At 38.6% G+C, this 20,953-nt stretch overlaps 1 protein-coding gene across 3 annotated transcripts; it reads right to left on the bottom strand.

Moving 5' to 3' along the window:
- Positions 1-2,047: 2,047 nt before the first annotated feature.
- Positions 2,048-18,377, bottom strand: LOC139145652 (cartilage acidic protein 1-like). Of its 3 annotated transcripts, none has more exons than XM_070716935.1 (8): positions 17,937-18,377; positions 10,806-11,104; positions 7,350-7,535; positions 6,842-6,979; positions 6,454-6,599; positions 5,678-5,900; positions 2,855-3,313; positions 2,048-2,333 (listed from the first exon to the last, which is right to left on the bottom strand). In XM_070716935.1, exons 1-8 carry the CDS (start codon positions 18,140-18,142, stop codon positions 2,326-2,328), a joined length of 1,665 nt encoding a protein of 554 aa, XP_070573036.1. In that variant the 5' UTR covers positions 18,143-18,377; the 3' UTR covers positions 2,048-2,325. The 3 variants fall into 3 exon arrangements, with proteins under 3 accessions (XP_070573036.1, XP_070573035.1, XP_070573034.1); XM_070716934.1 differs by having other exon boundaries at positions 2,190-2,333; positions 2,798-3,313; positions 17,937-18,364; XM_070716933.1 differs by lacking the exon at positions 2,048-2,333 and having other exon boundaries at positions 2,583-3,313; positions 17,937-18,364.
- Between the last annotated feature and the right edge of the window lie 2,576 nt (positions 18,378-20,953).

Below are 20,953 nucleotides of genomic sequence, written 5' to 3'. Positions count from 1 at the left end.
TGTGGACGCTTTCACCAGATTTTTATCGGATTAACTTTGACACAGTCAACAACGAACGTACCAGATATACCTTGCCGGCGCGTTCGTTGTTGACTTTGTCAAAGTTAATCCAGAAACACGATTGGAACTAATTTGGGATAAACTGGATGGTGAAGTAATACCGATTTAATCTACAAATGTAATCTCATCAGCTTTTCTTTTTACATTACACACTCGTTTTTATGAGTTATTTGTAATATTGCAACATTCAGCTATTTAGCACCTAACACTTTTCAGGAATATGAAAAAAAAGGAAATCCAATTATCCCAAACTAGTTCCAATCGTGTTCAGAGGTAATCTGGTTACAGCGTCCACAGATTAGTAACTTACACCTAATTGCTTTTTGCAATCTCTTCAGATATTATGGTCACATGATAAAACGTTTACGCAAGATTGTCAAGAGCAGTGCAAAACACCAACGGTTGGTAGAATCATAGGCCCTCGAGAATGGTAGAATAAACCTTTATTAGCAATACAACAAAACACCTACCCACCAGTGGGTACGTACATGTAGGCGACCCCTATGTTTGCACCTGCCTTTTAGCGTTGGACTCTGGTAATGTGCTGTGCAAGACTTTGAAGTACCGTGTACAAATTAAGAGCCCGGTTAGCCGTCTGATGACGTACAAGTAAACATTCTATTTGGAAGGGAAAATGGCTTTCCGTTTGGGCAATGTGCAATATTTCTGAGATGCGATACCACAAACAAAAGGTACAGCATATCGCGTATATGGAATGCAAATTACTGGCTGTTTCAACGTAAATATTTATGCTTTTTCAGGACGATTTTTGTACTCACTTCCTTTGATGTACTTAGAGTGTCAAGAAATGTTTGAATGTGAGACTTGCAATCAATATTTTTCCAGCACATGATGTAAGAGAAAGGAAACAGCGACATGGTGCTGTACTTTTATTGACTATAAATTTTCCATGGGATCTGGAGTAAGTGTCAAGTGGTAGGAAAGCACTGCATCCAAAAAGCTGGGACACTTCATTTAGAGTGAAATTCTACACTGCATTGATGTATAACACCCACACTCTCTCTTATGCCATGTCAGTGCCGAACCACAGAAGAAAAGGAAAATCCTGACCTTAAATGTAATGAGAACTTTATCCTAAATGGGTGAATAAAACTAAAGGTATCTTTGGATATTAGCATGACGTGGAAACTAATGTCTCGTATTGATCTTTCTTTGTTTATCGCAACCCTGAAGTCAAGATTACCGTTGTCAACTTGACCTAAATATATGAACAGCTCTGACTGATAACATCGCAGAAGTGAGTATGTGGGTTTTCTTCACCTTCTGCTCCGCTTTGAAATTTCCAAAACTAGTCCTAGTCGCGTTCATGACCAGCATATTTAAACAGGTTTGAAGACGGTTAGATGAATTTTTCATTTTACAATGTAGCTGCTGTTTGTCCTTTTGTTCAAATATTTTCTTTTTCATTATTTTTTGAAGACTTTATTTCAAGAAAATTGAAAAATCAAATCAATATAACTTACATGTGTCAACTTACCCGAAATAGCGCCCGCACACGGCTGGATCCTATCAGGTGTAGATATGCTCAGTATTTTTACCTTTCATTCTCAGTTTGATCCACGTCACATGCAAACTCAAAGGCCCAACTAGCTGTATCTTTTAGCATTATTTTTTATGATTTTACTTTCAAGCTTAAATAAGTTTGTGAGTATGTACTAATTTAGGGGTGTTTATACACAAATGTTTCACAAGGGAATGGTTTCCTAATATAGTAAAAGCCCATATCCCTTCAGATGGTAGAATTCAGAGAAAACCAGTAGAGAATAGGAAGATATTTTGAGGTCAACAAATTTCAAGAGTTACAGCTAGTGGGGCTTTAATCTACATCATATTTCCGTCTTTGACTACATCTACGAACAGTGCCACAAACCTTATCTCTCATTTTTGAAGGAGGTCTACGTGTTGCAAGAGTGTTTATATGGTTACGTCATACAGGACACATAACATATAAAGATCGACGTGTACATAATTTGCGCAAATATTTTTATTGAAGTTTGTAAACAGCAAAGTGTACAGAACACAGTGTACATTACATTGAATGCAATGATTGAGAGCAGACCAATTCCACATTCCAAAGCTTGAGCTTTACACATATCTCAGTCGATCCGAGATGATTTGGATGAGAAATGCACTCGTTCGCCACAGAGATGGCAAACTCGGCTAAGGAGGAGTAGCCTCCAGCAAACTCCGCTGCACGTGAGATCGGATCCAACAGACTAGAAACCATTCTATCATAGCCGTCCTTTACAGATCTATAATGAAAGCAATAGTGTCTCAGTATACATCACGATATTATCCTGTAAGACTGTATACACCATGTTAACAGTAATACTTATTTTTATCTGATTGGTACAAAAATATATTCTGTAGTCATAATATAACTGTACAAAACTATACAAAAAGTGAACAACACTTTTTGACTTGAAATTATTATATGAGGAAACTAACTTACAAATTATGTACGCAATCAATTTCTCTACTATTAGAACACCCAGCTAGTAAGCGAGTGACTTGACCATGAAACTTTATATTCATCATTCTTTACGAATAATACAAACATTTTGTTGAAGTTGGTGAGTTATTTGGTGTTACAGAAGGAAGAATTGGATGCTATGAGGATTATTTGATCAGAGGACACTGGATGACATCAAGACGACGAACATCGACAGAACAATTCGCAAGCTGCGCCTGGGATCGTTAAAAGTACTTGACTTGCCATTGTGATCGTGGACTATATCCTTGTGTCTTTGTGATTCTTCATGCATCAACTCACCCTCCACTTTCACTTCCGGCAGTTCCTTGTCCACCAACTTGTCGCCAAGGACGCCCCCAGTGTCTTTACTCGACGAATTCGAGTTCTTCGGATGTTCAATCACAATGACACTGTTCATCTTGTCTATGATTTTCACCATCTTCTGGCTGTCTGGCCACGTTATCTCCACTCGGCTGACAATGGCACTCCCCAAACCAAAATGAGCAACAGGTTCCATCTGGCACAAATAACCAGACCCACCATCGATCACCCTCAGGTGAGCGACGTTGTCCGTCGTCCTGGCGACAACGAGGGCGCCTCGAGCTGGAGCCCCATGTTCTGTCTTCGGCATGACTCGTAGCCAATTTTCGTCTCCATTTGTTTTGGCGCGATACATTGTCAGTGGCTGCCTGCTGGACTCTCCGTGCGACAACATCAGTTCCAGCACACCGTCACCGTCGAGATCCGCTACAGCACCACCTGTGGGATAGCAAACAAAGAACTCTATATATAAAATGTGAAGGAATGAACGAACTATTATTATTTCGCCATGTCACTGTTTCACTATCCAGAGATGAAAATATGCTCAGTCATGCCACTATGAAGTCAATTTTAATGAGATGGCGACTTAGGTGGATTTTATAAGATTAATCAAACGTGTGTCCAATAGAATAAAAAATACCGTCAAGGACAGTGTGCTCACATTCGGTTTGAATTGGTAAATTCAAGAAATATTTAAACCAGAAAAACAAGAATGACGAAAGCGAATAAGGTCTGCAACTTAGGGACTGGAGGTCATCTTTAGGAACATGCATATCAAATTCTATAGCAATGGGACAAGCAGATCCTACATACATAAGCAAATGTCAACAAAAAATTAGCCAGAGAAGCTTGACAAGAAGAAAAGGTGGGAGAGTGGGGAAAAAATAAAGAGTGGGAAAAAATGTACAAGGGATCTGGATAAAGTAACGCTACCTCATCAATCTTCTATTCCCTACCCCCTCCTGAATATCAAATGTTCCACCCCTTACATAAGACCAGCTGGCAGGAAATGTATTTACAACCTTGGGGATGTTTTAATTAATGCTATGAGTGCTATCATTCTAGTGTAAACAGCGGCCTTCCACTGTGGGGGATTATGACATCTGGAATTATCCTGGATCCAAATTTCTCATCAGTTCTTGTGTGTCTTACATGAAAAAGTTGCAAAAATTGGTTCGCAATGAAAACATTTACCTCAGCTTTGTTTTCTGGATCAAATTTTACTAAAAATTGATATTAAATATGACAAAATTATGTTCACAGCCTTCAAAACTCTCTCACAACATACCCTGGGTTGGTGTAGGTCATTTAAGGTCACAAAAGAAAATTACCTTAAATGTAAAAATTTGGGGGTTTCCCAACACTTTGAGCAGAAAATTTATCTAATAACATTCCTCGAGAGTTTTTTACCAAATTACAAAGCTATCAGACAAGTATTTTTGAGAACAAGTTTTCTTGACCACAAATGACAAAATTGTCTTAAAAACACAAATTTGTATATTTCAGGACAATTTCCACATATCTAACTATTGTCATCTCTGGACATCTGTACACCAAATATAAAAGCTGTCTGTCCAGGGGCTTTAAAAGGAATACATCTTTTAAGATTTTTTGACCAAAAATGACAAAAATTGCCCTAAAACAGTAATACTTTCAATACTGTCGTAATTTCAACAATTAGAAGGGTAACATCCTTGCAAACATCAAATCCAAATTTGAGAGCAATTGGGCTAGCGGTTTCAGAGAAGAAGAAATTTTACTTAAAATGAGAAAAGTAACCAAAAAATTCAGCAAAAATACAAAATGCAAGATATCTTCACGATATTCATTAAACTGATTTTGATCAACCTTAGGAACCTGTATACTAAATATTAAAGCTATCAGATTAGTAATTTTTCAATAAAAAAAATTTTGACCAAAAATTTGGAAAATTGCCCCAAAATTACAAATATTAAAATTTCAATTCAATTTGTATACACTTGACTGAGGTCATCCTGAGGAACATGTATACCAACTTTCAAAGCAATCAGATCAGCTGTTTCAGAGAAAAACATTTTTGACTAAAAACTGAAAAAAATTACCCTAAAAATAGAAACATGCAAATTTCATCCCAAATTTTGAACACCTACTTTAGAATGCCTAAAGGAACCTGCACACCAAGTTTAAACCCAATCTGACCAACGGTTACAGAGTTTTAGCAATTTGCAGGGTTTCCCTTTTTCCCCTTCATTTGCATATTTTTGGCACTGACATGTTCATTTGAACAAATTCACATCTCCACCCCTAGATGTACCTGTACACCAAATACTAAGACAGTAGGTGCTGCGGTTTAGCTGTTTTTGACGTGGACGAACATACGTACATACATACATTCATACATACATACATACATTCATACATACATACATACATACATACATACATACATACATACATACATACATACATACATACATACATACATACATACATACATACATACATACATACATACATACATACATGCAAATGGCATGCAAATGAACTGATTCAGCTTATACGATTACCTCACATTGGTATACCAAATGTGAGCTAAAAATAATCCCCGAATCAAAGGCAATGGTCAAATGATATGTCCTTATGGTCAAAACCACGTTCCTAAGATCTATTCTCTCCTGCTTTTCCATGACAATTTTTCTATTCCATTCAGGGATCTAGTTATACACTTCTTGCTGTTGACTCAAAATGTCTGTGTACACTACGATCTCTAGTAAAACCTGGAAAAGTTGCACACATCTCAACCGAACACATTCCTCAACTTGCCTGTTCCAAAACCATCCGGTTCCTCTGCATCTCCAATATCGATCTCCTCCACTTTGGGATCCTTCCCGGTTTCGTTTCTGGTCACCCTGAACACGTGATTAGGTGCATAGTCCCCGTGGACGATGTTGTTTTGAAGTATCTCTAGGTTGCCGTCGTTGTCGAAGTCGGCCACGATGACTGTCCTGATTGGAGACGGGTTGCGGTACGGGGCGGTTGCGATGTCCTGGTGTACAGAGAAGACGTTATTGGAGTCAATGTACGATGAAAATCATAAATGTACAGAGCTGTCCTATCTGCAGGTTCGTGTGTATGTTCAAATTATAATCTAGACTGGGGATTTCCATTTTTGCTGCTAAGAAAGTTATTATCATGATTTTCTCGCCTTTCAAGACTTTCGTTTATGGTTCGACATAATCAATTACCTCGCAATGACTTTCTGAAATATTAGTGAGTTCCATTTCTGTTCAGGACAATCGTTCTGACCAGCTCGCTATGGACAAATACCTACTAACACACTATCCTGAAGTTGAATTCGACTTCAATCTATATTTGACTTTCCATTTAGCTTTGATGACTCCATTGCATCGTCTCAGGCACAGGCGCTCGGAATTGCGATATACGCTGAAAAAATGAGTTTTTAGTCACACTGAACACTCCATGCACCTGTGGGAGTGATGGCCTAAATTACCTAATATTTGATGACTTTCACCTTCTTTCTAACGCTATATGCTGGTATCTCTTACATCATTCATGAAAACTATAATTTATTATCATACCCTGAATCGACGGTCCTCGCCGTTTTTCTCTTGGATGTATATTCTGTGGGGTCCTTCCCAGTTACCGTAAACAATGTCAATCAGTTCATCACCATTCAAATCTGTCAACGCCACCCCGCGGCCGTTTTCTCGCCTATCAGCGATATCTGTTGGTCAGAATTTACAAGAAACACCTGTATTAAATACTTATGTTTGTACGTTTGAAAACATAGAATGCATACAGACGGTTAGACATGTTTATGATACTGCTGCTTCAAAATATATGAGTTGATAAATGCAACTATGGTATCGTTACAAGTTTGAAAACCATGTAAGTTGATGGTGTTATGGAGGCAAATCTTAAGTCATACAGAGAAATCGTGGCATTGCAATTCGATAACGCGCTTACCGGATTTCTGAGCGACATCCTCGAAACTCCCGTCTCCCTGGTTAACAAAGAGGAAGTTGGCGCCACGCTCGTTGTCACAGAAAATGTCCGATAAGCCAAAGTCGTTCATGATTGGTCCGACGGTGACACCACGACCACCTGCCAGGGGATGTAGTAAAGATAGGCTTTACCATATGCAAATATCAATGTGTATTAATTCTCTCGTATGGAAATTTTATGTAAGTCATGGTTAGGAACTATCTGGGACGAATGCACAAAGATGATAACATTGCATTGTACATGCAAACTGTTCGCAAGCACGATACGGTGACCCTCTAAGGCTTTCCCATAGTATGATACACACAGACACAGATATATAGACACACACACACACATAGATAGATAGATAGATAGATAGATAGATAGATAGATAGATAGATAGATAGATAGATAGATAGATAGATAGATAGATAGATAGATAGATAGATAGATAGATCTTGTATATTTCTGTATTACAAAGTCTACTCACCTGTGAGTCGTGCTACCCCAGCCTCACTTGCAACATCTCTCAAGACAATATGACCGGCAGCAACGTCGCTATCTTCGACCACCATTTCGATGAGTCCAAACGGACCTACATTTCCGCTGGCATAGTTTGCGACGACAATGGAATATCTACCAGTGCCTTTTCGATCCACACAGGCAACGGATCGCCCTGCGATGAAGAATGGCAGGGAGAGATTTGTTGTAATAAAAGAAGGACTAATATGGACAGTTATGCATGGACTTTGCAGATAACAAGTCATCGTTGATGACACAGTCCCCACTTGTTAATGGGTACTTTGATTGCATGTCCTAAGAGGATAGAGTCCTCTTCATTAATTGAGACATGCCCAAGTTTTGGCTAAGGACACGAAAAAATTGTAACAAAATGGCTGCCATGCAGCCATATTGGATCATATCAAGAAACAAATTGACATACATATGTATGACATAGGTTAATGTCCTTGTACCAACTTTGAATAAAATCGGTTAAGATATGCCTTAGAGTATTATGGCCCTCGACAGGAAAAAATCGTAATAAAATGGCCGCAAGCAGCCATATTGGATCGTATCACATAACAAATTGACATGCATATGTATGACATTAGTCAATCTCCTTGTACCAACTTTGAATAAAATCCGTTGAAACATGTCTGAGTTATTGCTCTGTACATGAAAATATCGTAATAAAATGGCTGCCTAGCGGCCATATTGGATCGTATCACATAACAAATTGACGTACATATGTAAGACATAGGTCAATGTCCTTGTACCAACTTTGAATAAAATCGGTTGAGATTTGCCTGAGTTATGCCTCTGCATATGAAAAAATCGTAATAAATGGCCACACAGCAGCCATATTGGATTGTATCACAAAACAAATTCACATGCATATCTATGACATTGGTCAATGTCCTTGTACCAACTTTGAATAAAATCAGTTAAAACATGTCTGAGTTATGGCACTGTATATGAAAATATTGTAATAAAATGGCCGCCTGGCGGCCATATTGGATCGTATCACAAAACAAATCGACATGCATATCTATGACATTGGTCAATGTCCTTGTACCAACTTTGAATAAAATCGGTTGAAACATGTCTGAGATCTGGCTCTGTACATGAAAAAATCGTAATAAAATGGCCGCCTGGCGGCCATATTGGATCGTATCACAAAACAAAATGACGTGTATATCTATGACATTGGTCAATGTCCTTGTACCAACTTATAATAAAATCGGTTGAAACATGTCTGAGTTATGGCTCTGTACATGAAAAAATCGTAATAAAATGGCCGCCTGGCGGCCATATTGGATCGTATCACAAAACAAAATGATGTGCATATCTATGACATTGGTCAATGTCCTTGTACCAACTTTGAATAAAATCGGTTGAAACATGTCTGAGTTATGGCTCTGTACATGAAAAAATCGTAATAAAATGGCCGCCTGGCGGCCATATTGGATCGTATCACAAAACAAATCGACGTGCATCTGTATGACATATGAAGTAATCCTTGTACCAAGTTTGAATGAAATCGCTTCTTGCATCTCTGAGATATCTGCGTGAACGGACGGACGCACGCACGCACGCACGCACGCACGGACGCACACACGCACGGACATGACCAAACCTATAAGTCCCCCCGGACGGTGTCCGTGGGGACTAATAAAATACATATTTCAAGATAGGATTCGGTATCGCTCATTCGGTATCGCTCAGTGTTCAGTCTACTAATTTGGGGTACATACAGCACAGTACTTTGACCAGCCCAAATTGTCTGATGTCGCATACAATTTCAGACATCAGTGAAATGTGCATAATATTGTCGACCAGTGTCTGTCTTTTCTAGTTAACAAAACGCGGAATAAGCTTAGTATCAGGTTGTTTTGCAAAGTTGTGGCATTTGTATGAACCATTCCCACGTCGGTAGGTTGAGTGTGGCCACGTGTAAAGTGAGGCGTAAATCGGGGAAAGGGCGTACAATGAAGTATAAACGTGCAGCCTGTACATGACTGCTAACTTGAAGCTTCAGATTGTACCATTGATAGTATTTTATTCTACGTGACATATGACGAGACACATAAGCCTACCTACCTACGTACCTACCTACCCATCCATCCGCCCACCCACCCATCTACCTTCCTACCTACTGTACCTACCACAGACCGATTTAACTATGATAGCAATAACCCCAATTGTTATATATACCTACAGCAGAATGGGAGCTAAAACAAACCATTGGCCCTTTTGCTCTATTAAAGCGTGGCCGGTGGAGTGGATGCTGCAAGGAAGACAGTCATCGATATTACCCGGTGGTCATGGGGCATTGCCATTTACACCCTCATATCCCATCTGTTGTGAATGAGCGAGTTCGGTTTTTCTTTTTGAACTTTGGTAAAAATACTGCTCAAAGCCCCCAGTAAATCAACGCGGCAGTTGCGCACATTAATGTTTTTTGAAATGCAGTGCAAAATTATATTCTGTCCTTGAAAAGTCGATGGCATTTGTTATACCTTCTGGATAGACGAGCTGTGCATGAAGAACTATGGTATCATTAGCGGTGCATGCATCTGTCACATAGGATCAACAACAGATGGTATATTCGGTAGATGGAATTCAAACCTTCAGCAAATGTAATTTATCTGCATAAATATCTGGCTGATATCGAACGATTCAACACTTCGCGAATTGCTCATACAGGCAGCATTTGGAATTCGAACAAACATTAGTTCACGTGAAAATCCTCACTACGCAGCTTTCTACGTACTCTCTAGGTTCCATTGTTGTTCAGATTTCCTTTCATTTGTATCACACGTCGGTCACTTAAAAGCTGCAGATTGAGTTTGGAATTAAGACATCTCAAAAATACATATTTTTCGAAAATTTCGGTGGTTTTCAATCTCGGCCGAAAGTCTTCGAATGTTCGATGTAATATTAATTAAATGCATTGTAGTCAAAGATGTTAAAAGAGTAACGATTGCCGTTCAAGTATCCACGCCGAGGGTCATAGAGAATAGTCTCTTCGGAAAACGTGTTAAATCATATGCTCTGCTCTCGGTTGTGGGTTGGACGGTAAAACCGGACGCACAACTCGAGACAAAACCTCCAGCTACCGCACTGCAGCAAATCATTGACCAGCATTCTAAAACCCTTCGGTTCCAATCAATCTTCGCCTTGGAACCATTCATGCCAAGTACTGCTAAAAGAGTCAGGCGAAGTTCGAGGTCTGGCTAACGAGACTGACCTTGGATGACTTTACCGAGAAATCGCTAACCAATATACCACAGACAACATCACATTTGCTTCAAAATTGTAACCTGCTAGCAATCGTTGTTAAAAAATAACTTTAAAGCGACGCATTAAAGCAAAGGGAAAGAGAAAATAGGAAACAAAATTCCCTTTGTCCGTGCCGAAGAGAAATTCAAGTATTTGTACTAACCAGCATAGAGTCGTATGGCATCTTTGTTGACTTCATCCTGGAAGAGATCCACGTACTTTCCATCTCGGAACTTGAATAATTTGTCAGTGTAGGTGGCGTAACCGCTGTACGCATTGTTTGTATTCAGAAAGTATATCTCTTCTCTACCATCGCCGTCCACGTCACATGCAGAGACTCCGATGGCGTTGCCCTGCGTGTCCCGGAGAGCGTAGAAAGGAGAGTTTTTGTCGTTGACTGCTATATTGTACAGTTTGTTTGAAGCGGCGTCCCATTTAAGCACCAGATTCGCACCACTATATCTGAAGGCAAATTCCAGGGAAGAGGGGTGTTAAGTAGGACATCATAATTTGTCACAAAAAAGATTGATTTAGCAATAAACAGAATCAATTAAAATAATTTCCAAACCTGTTAACATTGCAAGCTATAAAATATGATAAAACTTAGAGCCGCCATGTAATGTTTCGCGGAGCTGCACGAGAGACTGTGTTCTTGGTATCTCATTACGCAGTATATACACTATTATTTTCGTTCCTTAGCCAACTGCCACAAAATTGCCAGGGAGATGAAAGTCCCATGCTTGTTGTCTCAGAGAAGTATCATTTCGTCTCCGGTCTGATGTAAGATTCCCTAGGGTGCTCTCTTTCGGTAGTGAAGCAAAAGTTCAACTCGACATCACGAAGTTTTGCAAAAACGAATCGGACAAGGCGAGAAAAATACTTAAGGTGCAAAGACTGGAGATGCATTTACTTTGCTAGTATAGTTACTGTGCATGGCTATGTGATGCTGCTTGGAAAAGAGTTACGGATGCGATCGTCAGTATCCTCTGCCTCTTTCCATTTTGCAATGGCTTGCTCTGTTCACATTACCATTCAATTAAAACCATTCTTTGCTGCAGTATATAGCATAATTACAGCACCGATTAATGGCTATTTTGGACAGATATTCAAACTTAGAACTGTAATACTATTCTGGTCTACCACTTTACTTGCGGAAGCTTACTTTGAAGCTCATTGAGTAAATGAAATTGCATCGGCTTATTTTGTAAAGCTCGATTTTTTTTTCCTCATAGGTTAAGGTAAACATAGGGATGGCACCCATTTTGAATTTACAGTGACGAGAAACATTATATTATGTGTTTTATTGTCTTGTAAATTTTGAAAGGTGACTTCAAGTTCTTATTCTTAATTTTGAGACCGAAAGGGAAAGGTGTAAAGTTGCCTTAAACAAGTTTTAGTAAAGTTTGGGCCTTTCAACCCATTTTAGACATGAACTGCTTTCAGGAGAAAAAGAAAACGCACTTTATCTTCCAGATGAAAAAGGTAACAATGTAATCCAAAGGTACATCTATAATCTCCTCGAGTACTCTGTCCTCACATCTGAGTTGAAGCAAAGTCCCTCCACACAAACAGTCCCTCAACTCAGAGTGGAGGGACGGGTTGAAGCTTTGGCATCAAATCGTGGCATACAAATTCAAAATACTCCTAACCCCTCGAACCGCCCTCCAGCCATAAATCAACGGGATAGTTATCTTGCAAATTTCACCTGTTAATTAGTTTATTGTTACTACTGTGACGTGTGAAGTAACGGCCTTGATGATATCACTTTTCAGGAGAGACTATTCCTGCAAATTAGGTAATTAGCTGATCACTTTATTTCTGCCACGTACTCAGTATATTTCAAAGGGCAGGGAGTAACTTCTGATGATTTTCACTATTTGTATTTCGTGTGTCAATAGCAAGTTTTTCTACTCTTGAGAGCATGTTAAACCAGCAACTAGTATATAAAATTCGCTTGTCAACACTGCTTACTTGTAAAATGCACAGCCAGAATTCACCTGTCAATAATAACTTGCAGTTCACACATGCATAGGCTGGATTGACAAGCTCAACATAATGTGTATCTGAAAATACTTTGGTACTTGACGTTCGAAGCAAAAATAGTAAAAAAAGTCAAGTTTAAGCTACTGGCCTGTTACATCCTTGTTTGATAGTGTTGGACAAATAAAAATGCATGTACTGATATACATTTAAATAAATTAATACAATCTAAGCTGCTGCTACTTCCGACAGTCCTCTGAAACGCAAACTAATTGCCATAATTTGTTGTGCATATTCTACAGTTATCATTGGCAGAGAACACTCGTTTCCGCATCTTGAAATGTAAAGCAAGCTTAAGATGGAACTTTCTTGAAGCTGTCAATGCAAAACCTTTCTTCCCATTTTTCTTTGTCCCGTTTCGCTTCAGAAAAAATTATTGCCCCATTGTTTATAGGAAATATTCATACGGAAGAATTTACATGTACAGTAAAGGAAGACACATCCAGAGTATTGAAAGTCTCCCCTATAAACCGAGGGTGCATTTCTACGGTCTTGCATGTAATTCACAACGTCTGTATTTGTTTACGCAGGTGCAGCCAACGGAGCTTTTCATCGAAAAAGTTATTCCGGGAGCAATTTTTGAGGGCAGGGGAAATTTTAATTTTGCTAGGGCAGGGGACATATTTTAGGTGGTAGGGGAGCAAATTTTAGTTTTTTTTGTCGGGCAGGGCAGCTATTAGTTGATTGTCCTGGGAACAGGGCTTGGCGAAAACGAGGAGAGGGGGAGCTACTTTTAAAACGGGGACAGGGGAAGGTGAGCCATGGTGTTTCCGGGGATGGGGACATAGGGTAAGTACCTATACCTTTTACAGGTTACCCAGACTACTTAGCCTTGTAATAAAGGGAAAGTGGCTTCACACATCACCCAACTTGTCTTGTATGTGCTTTAGTGTGTTTTGATGTCTTAATTGTGTTTTGGCTGTTAGTGTGAAGATTAACAAACTGGTTGTTAATTTTTAAGTAAGACATGGCAAAAAAATCGACAAGTGTTTTCACCACAGGGTAGAGTAGCTTCATGTCTGCAGGGGAAATGGAATGATAAAATTTTGAGAGGAATATTTTCCAGGGCAAGGGAAATCGGCAAATATTTTTTTCGCCACAGGGCAGGGGAGCTTCAAAATTCACAGTGGGGAGGGGAAACAGGCAAAAATAAGTGGGGAGTGGGTAAAAATGAAATTTGAGTGCGGGAGGGTAAGTCGAAAAATTTTAGTGGGAGGGCCAGTTATGAACAGCTAATTAATTACCGCCATAACTTAAAAAAATAGCGTCAATGACACTGTAGCTCCCATCCTGGACTATTTAGTGTTTGTTCTCTGGTCAGATATTTGAACATGTGTGAAAGGGATAAAGTGCATGAAGTGAAAATACTTAAATGAAATGTACTGGAGACAGTGAAATATGTTTAATGTAATTATTCAGAACATAAAATGGAAAAAATACAGAATTAGAAATATCGAATACTGTGATACAACCATTAACTAAACAAGTCATTGACAATGACAGTCCCCACTTTTAATAGGAGTATTAGTCTTGATGGGGCAGGGAAATGTGGTCATTAAGAAGTATCACTGGAGTGTATATGTTGAGATCTATGGGCAAATAGGTCTATGTCGTTGTTCCCAATTTGAAACAAATGAGGCATGTCTAAGTTATGGTTCTAAATCGGGAAAAAAGATCAGACCTCTAGCAGTATTGGACAGCCAAGAAATACATATGCGCATAATAAATGAGGTACAAGATGTGACATCTTAAGGTCTAATATCCTATCAAAATTGGAGGGTATAGAACTTGCGGTTATTGAGATATGCATATATATGTATAATCAAGGTCAAAGGTCATTGAGGTTACATGACATTTTGAAAAAAAAATTATATTGCTAATTAATCCCTATATGCCAAAAAATCAGACCTCTAGCTCTATTCACTTGCCCAGAATTAGATGTGTGCAAAATTAATGAGGTAAAGCGTGTGTGTGTCATAAGGTCTCCCATCCTACTAAATACAAAGGACATAGCACTTGTGGTTACTTATTTATTGACATAAAACATATATTTTAGGTAAAAGGTCATCAAGGTCACATGACATTCAGTCAAAAAAATTCTCTCCTATAGTTATCCCTTTATACCAAAAATCAGACATCCAGCTCTCTTGGCTTGCTCTGAATGAGATATGTGCATAATTAATGAGCTACAATATGTGGCATCATAAGGTGTCCAATCATACCAGATATGAAGGGTGTAGCACTTGTGGTTACTGAGTTATGGACAAATATGTATATTTGAGGTCAAAGGTCACCGAGGTCACATTACATTTTGTCAAAAAAAATTCTCTCCTATAGTTATCCCTATATATCAAAAATCAGACCTCTGGCTCTATTGGCTTGCTCAAAATTAGATATGCACATAATTAATGAGGTACAATATGTGGCATCATAAGGTGTCTATCATACCATACATGAAGGGTGTAGCACTTGTGGTTACTGAGTTATGGACAAATATGTATATTTGAGGTCAAAGGTCACCGAAGTCATGTCACATTTTGTCAAAAAAATTGTATTGCTAGGTTATCCCTATATACCAAATAAAGTTATCAAAACAAACCACCAATTGTATGAAACATGGGCCTAAATACAGACAGACTTACATTCACAGACTGGCACAGAGTGATGACATTGACCCCAAGTGTGCCTTGGCCCATGGAGAGTGATAAAGATATAACAAAAAGCTGAATGTAATGGTAAAATAGTTAAGTATAGGCCTACAGACACTGAGGGTGAATATGTTACAGCAATTTGATTAGTTTCTTTTCGTTTTCTACTTCTGTGATAATTTTTAAGACAATCAAACTGCAAGGCAGTTTTAATATGTATTGACATACATGTTATCTTTTACAAGCACACAGCAAACTGTTCTTGATTTTTCATTTACAATATTTGACATAGACTGAAATACATAACATGCAACCAATATTTACATTTTGCCCATGCACCAGATACATGGAGAGATTTCAACATGCAATCATTAACTCAGAAACCCTATAGGGAAAAGTAAACATTGTTTTCTTCCAGAACAGCTGGTACATCCACATCTGGAGCAACTTACAAACTTAACCAATTACACAAGGATGATGACACAAGAGATAAAGTTAAACTGTGGTGAACTTGACTATTCCTTTCAAATCCTTACCCAACTTGATTGACATCTTAAACTAAAATACACTGCATGTTTAATGGCACACAAAAATACATCAGGGGTGTACCATTTGATAAAAGGGGGTTGTCTGGAAGATTGATGAGGAACATCTTTTTTATCCGATACACTGTACATTCTTTTTTTCCCACTATCCCACCTTTTCTTTTTGACAAACCTTCTGTGGCTGATTTTTTTATTGACATTTGTTGGATTTTTTCAAAATCTGCCAGGACCCCCCCCCCCTCCATCACTCTTTAACATTGAAAAAACTTTGAATATATTTGTTGGAAACCAAACCTGCTGAAATCACCTCAGCTATGTTTTCTCATTATTTTTTACCGCATTTCAACACCAAATACAGTTTACCATTTCAAATGCTTACTGAATCACGACATTATCTTAAACATAGGGCCAATGTCCCTGAAGCTACTATAGACATGGATACAAAATTAAGTATTTCCTGACTGTATGAAATCATCTCACTAAGGTCATCCTAGGGACCTGTTAACCAAATATTAAAGCTGTCTGACCAGCGGTTTTGAAAAAAACAAGCGATCCAATAGTCGACAGAGCTCTGCTGTGTTATGTAGAGAGCAACTTTTTGTGACATATGTATTGATGAAGATGGTTGAAATCTTTGATGGCTCATTTCAGGATGGCCTGACCTAAAATGGCAAAATTAGCTGCAAAAATACAAAATTGATGATTTCATCATAATTATGTATAAAAATGTATACCAAATATCAAAGCTATCACATGAGAAACTTTTGAGAAACAAATATTTTGACCAAAAACGGCAAAAATTGACCCAAAAATACAAAAATTGAAGATTTCATCAAATTTCACTATATCACACTTAGAGAACCCCCAGGAACCTGTATACCAAATATCAAAGGCATCAGACAAGTAGTTTTTGAGAAATACATTTTTTGACCAAAAATGTCAAAAATTGCACAAAAAATACAAAATTGCAGATTTCATCATATATTCTATATATCATATTTAGTTTATCTGTAGGAACCTGTATACCAAATATCAAAGCTGTCAGACGAGCGGTTTTGATGAAATAAATTTTTGACCAAAAATGACAAAAAAATTCCTTAAAAATACAGATTTGCATATTTCATCACAATTTGAACAAATCCAAATTGGGTTATCCCTAGGGACCTGTATACCAAATATCAAAGCTGTCTGACCAGCGGTTATGAAGAAGGAGATTTTTTACCAAAAACGCCTTTTTTGGCACTAATTTGTATATTTTCAACAATATCAAAAAATCAAAAAAAGCACAATTATTTCAGGTCAGCCCAAAGTACTTACATGCTAATTTTCCATGTAATCTGCTCAGTGGTTATTGAGATTTTCAATTTTGACTGTTTTTACATTTTTTCACTTTATTTGCATATTTTTGGCAATGACAACTTCATTTGAACAAAATCTCATCTACAGCCCATCATCCATGTACACACCAAATATCAAGATGAAATGTGCAGCGGTTTTGGAGTTTTTGATGTTGACGGACAGACATACAGACATACAGACATACAGACATTTCCCTAGCCTATAAGAATAGCTTCCATTACCATATATACATATGGCTATGGGAGCTAATTAGTCAGTTCACATTACTGTTCATGCACAATATATCTTATTATAGTAAGGACCCATTTAAAAGTGCATTGTTCGTTGGCTGCACCTGTTTACGCGGCAGTTGACCTTTGAAAGATGCTGTAACAATACCTGGTGCACAATAGCTTTGCATATTTAGGCCCTACCATATGTTACAAAACGCCTGTTATATCAGCATCTCTTGGGCCGGGACAATCCCCAAACGTCCGATGAAATGAAAAATTCTGTTGTTTTTGTATTCGTTTCAAAGTGACAATTATTCACAGACAACATCAAAATGTCTCTGTCATCGTATATTTAAATATTGCAGTTTGCACCGCCGTATGGTATTTTGCACACCTGGGATTGTAAACGTAGTATACTTTCGGCCCAGCTCCCGAGAGACAGGGCGAGAGTGGGCGTGTATCGTGGATTCAGTGCCGTGACTTGACTTACCCTGCAACGATCCATTCCATCGTCCCGTCGTTGTCGACATCGCTTACGGCAACGCCATAGTTTAATTGCACGGGATTAGACGAACTGTCTAAGTAGTCGTTCGTAAGCGACTCGAACATTCCATCCGACGCCGTAAGCCGTGCCAGCCAAAGCACCAATGCCGTGATGCATATCGTAGGGCTACAGAGAAGTCCCTGGGACTGCATAGCGTTTTGTGACCTTCTGTCTATCTGTACTGTCTAGGTCTCTAGCTTTAGTCTCTGAACCACCACGACGGGAGCGTCGACCTGTAACTGTGGCACTATCGACACACCTGCCTCCGCTAGACGTTATCGCACAGCTAGATGTTTGTAGACCTCATGTGATAATTACAGTTACATATGCTAAACTTACCAACATTTGTTTTGCCACGTGAATATCAAAAATTTACATGTTATGAAACAAAGAGTCAACCTTTACATAAGCCTCGATGTTCTTTTGTTTTTCTAAAGCGCCCTCATAGTTATACAGAACACTACGAGCAAGCACAGGTATTACCGAAGTTACCGTAGCAAGTCATCCACTCAATTTTTAGTTTGTACCGTCCACCATCCAGCAGCATTAAGTTTACGATTCCACTCTTTCCGAGGGAGGTTCTCGATATCTTTGAGTACAGCAACATGCTACCGGCCTCATCTGTTATCTTGGGTGGCTTTGACGTTCATCAGCAATATTGATCACAACCATGCAAAACTGCATTGCTGACGCCAAGGCCTTGATGACCCTAAACAAGCTTCGATCAAATTATGGTAAAAGCGAGGATATGTTAGTTGTGTCCAACAGAGCATCTTTAAAATTATTATCGTTTCCTACTTCAATATGCTTTATAGAGCCTGACATTAACTTAACTGACGAAGTCAAAGATCTAGGTGTCACTCTCGATTGTCATCTAAATATGTCCCAACATTATTCAAGAAGTGTGTAAAGGGGCCTACGTTAAGCCACAGTCCCCTTACGTGTGTGAAGGGAGTGTGGTTAAACTAAGATGCGTAATTTCCATTCGTCACTTCCTGTCTATGGAAGCTACTCAAACACTTATAGTGCATTTGTAATTTCTTGATTAAATTACTGTAACTCTTTTCTGTCTGACTGCCACAAGTATTTAATAGAAAAATTGAAAAGAGTGAAAAATTCTGGTGTACGGCTTGTTTATAAACCTAACAAATTCTAACCACGTCCATCCCTTACTCAGTGAAATCACTCCATTCAAGTTGGCTTCCCATCACTTGCCGCAAACTGTATAAACATGCAATAGTTTGCTTTTTATTCAATTTCAGACATGGGGCCACAATTGTCTCAATTATCTTCTTCACTAGTATTGGCCTTTTAAGACAACTTCGATCTTTCTGATTCATGCCTTCTCAGGACATCACGGGTAACAAAATATCCTTCGGTGATTCAGAACGATTTTTCTCCTACTCTGGTCCGTCATCTTGTAACAATCTCCCTTTTAATCTCCGGCACTCACAATCATCAACATCTTTTCGTCGTGTTGTGAAGACCTAATCTGTTCAGATGCTAGCTTAATTTCTTCAGAGCTATTTAATTTTACATTGCCTAGAACTCGTGGAGATTAGGCGCTTTATAAATCTCATTGATGAAGATGATGGTGATGATGATAATGGTGACGATGATGATGATGATGATGATGATGATGATGATGATGATTTAAATATGTCAATGTCAACGGAAGACGTCGACACACGGTGTCTACCGGCAAACAGCTTCGCCATCCTTTCCGTTTATTGAAGTTAAAGATACAGTACTCTGGTGGCACGTGTTCATGTTTTTCACAGTCCCATTGATCAAGTCTGTTATAAATGACATGATGAATAGCAAGTGCTTAAGTCTCTGGTTCTTTGAAACCGGTGAAATAGGCAGTTACAGTTACCGTATATAAGGTAGATAACTTTATACTCTTGTTGCTAACATACAGAAACTTAAAGCCGCCATACATACAGAAATGTTCACGAGAAGCCAATGTTGACATGATTCAGTGCGGGTATCTGCCAGCAATAAGTATACGCTGTTTTGAAATAAAAAAATTAGTAAACGTGAGTGGAAAGCTGTGGGACGTTGAACGATTACAATACGCGCATGATAAACAAAACTCGTTTGATAAAAAAAGTCCTTCCCTCAGTGGACAAAGATTTGGATAGGGCGCGAATCTACTGACGATATTGCGACTGGGCTGACGTCAAACATTATTTGCAGAAGTAATCAGCTGTTGGTCGACAAGTATTTGAGAAAGTCAGAAAGTCCGAACGTTCAGTGTCACCGAATGTTAGCATGCACACGATTTCGCCGGCGCATATACATGTAATTAATGCTGACTGTGCGCACAATCACAACCCCTTCCCCTAGACGCAACGAGTTTTGTTTGTTACGGTACTGATTTAACTATACCATGTCACTGAGGGAACAGCATAGTAGGGCTATATTTTGAACTCGCAATATTACACATTATATTCACTTGTTTTTATTTATGAATCACGCTGGGAGGTGTTATTGCTTCAATATTGTCATGTTCTTTCGGACTGACAATAAAAACCAAAAAATGATGATCATCTGCTATTGGGCCCGGCCCTATAGGGCCAGGAGCTATAACATTTTGATGATCTTTTCACTTTTTTGTCTTACATGTCATTGGAAGTCCTTGTTCTACTATCTAAAGCATGTTACAACACCGACAATTAAGCTCGTCAACACAACGTAAACAAGTGTAAAACTGAGGCACTGTTATTTTTACATATTTGATTTCTAGTTCGGACCAGAATTCACATTATAATATAAGACATGCCGTCTACATATATACAGGTTGACTTTAGAAAATAAATGCTGTGTATCTCGACATGCTTTGGGGAGTAGAAAAAGAAATTTAATTTGACATCAAAAGCAAAGTAGAGGGCAAAAATTAAAAGTTACAAGTAAAGACCTATCAAGATTTTCCTTCAAGAAAGACACGAACTCACATAATA

Source organism: Ptychodera flava, chromosome 12, assembly GCF_041260155.1.
Source record: "Ptychodera flava strain L36383 chromosome 12, AS_Pfla_20210202, whole genome shotgun sequence".
In the NCBI taxonomy this organism is placed as follows: Eukaryota; Metazoa; Hemichordata; class Enteropneusta; family Ptychoderidae; genus Ptychodera; species Ptychodera flava.
Note: the sequence above shows the minus strand (reverse complement) of the source record. Positions and strands in the feature narration are given on the sequence as shown.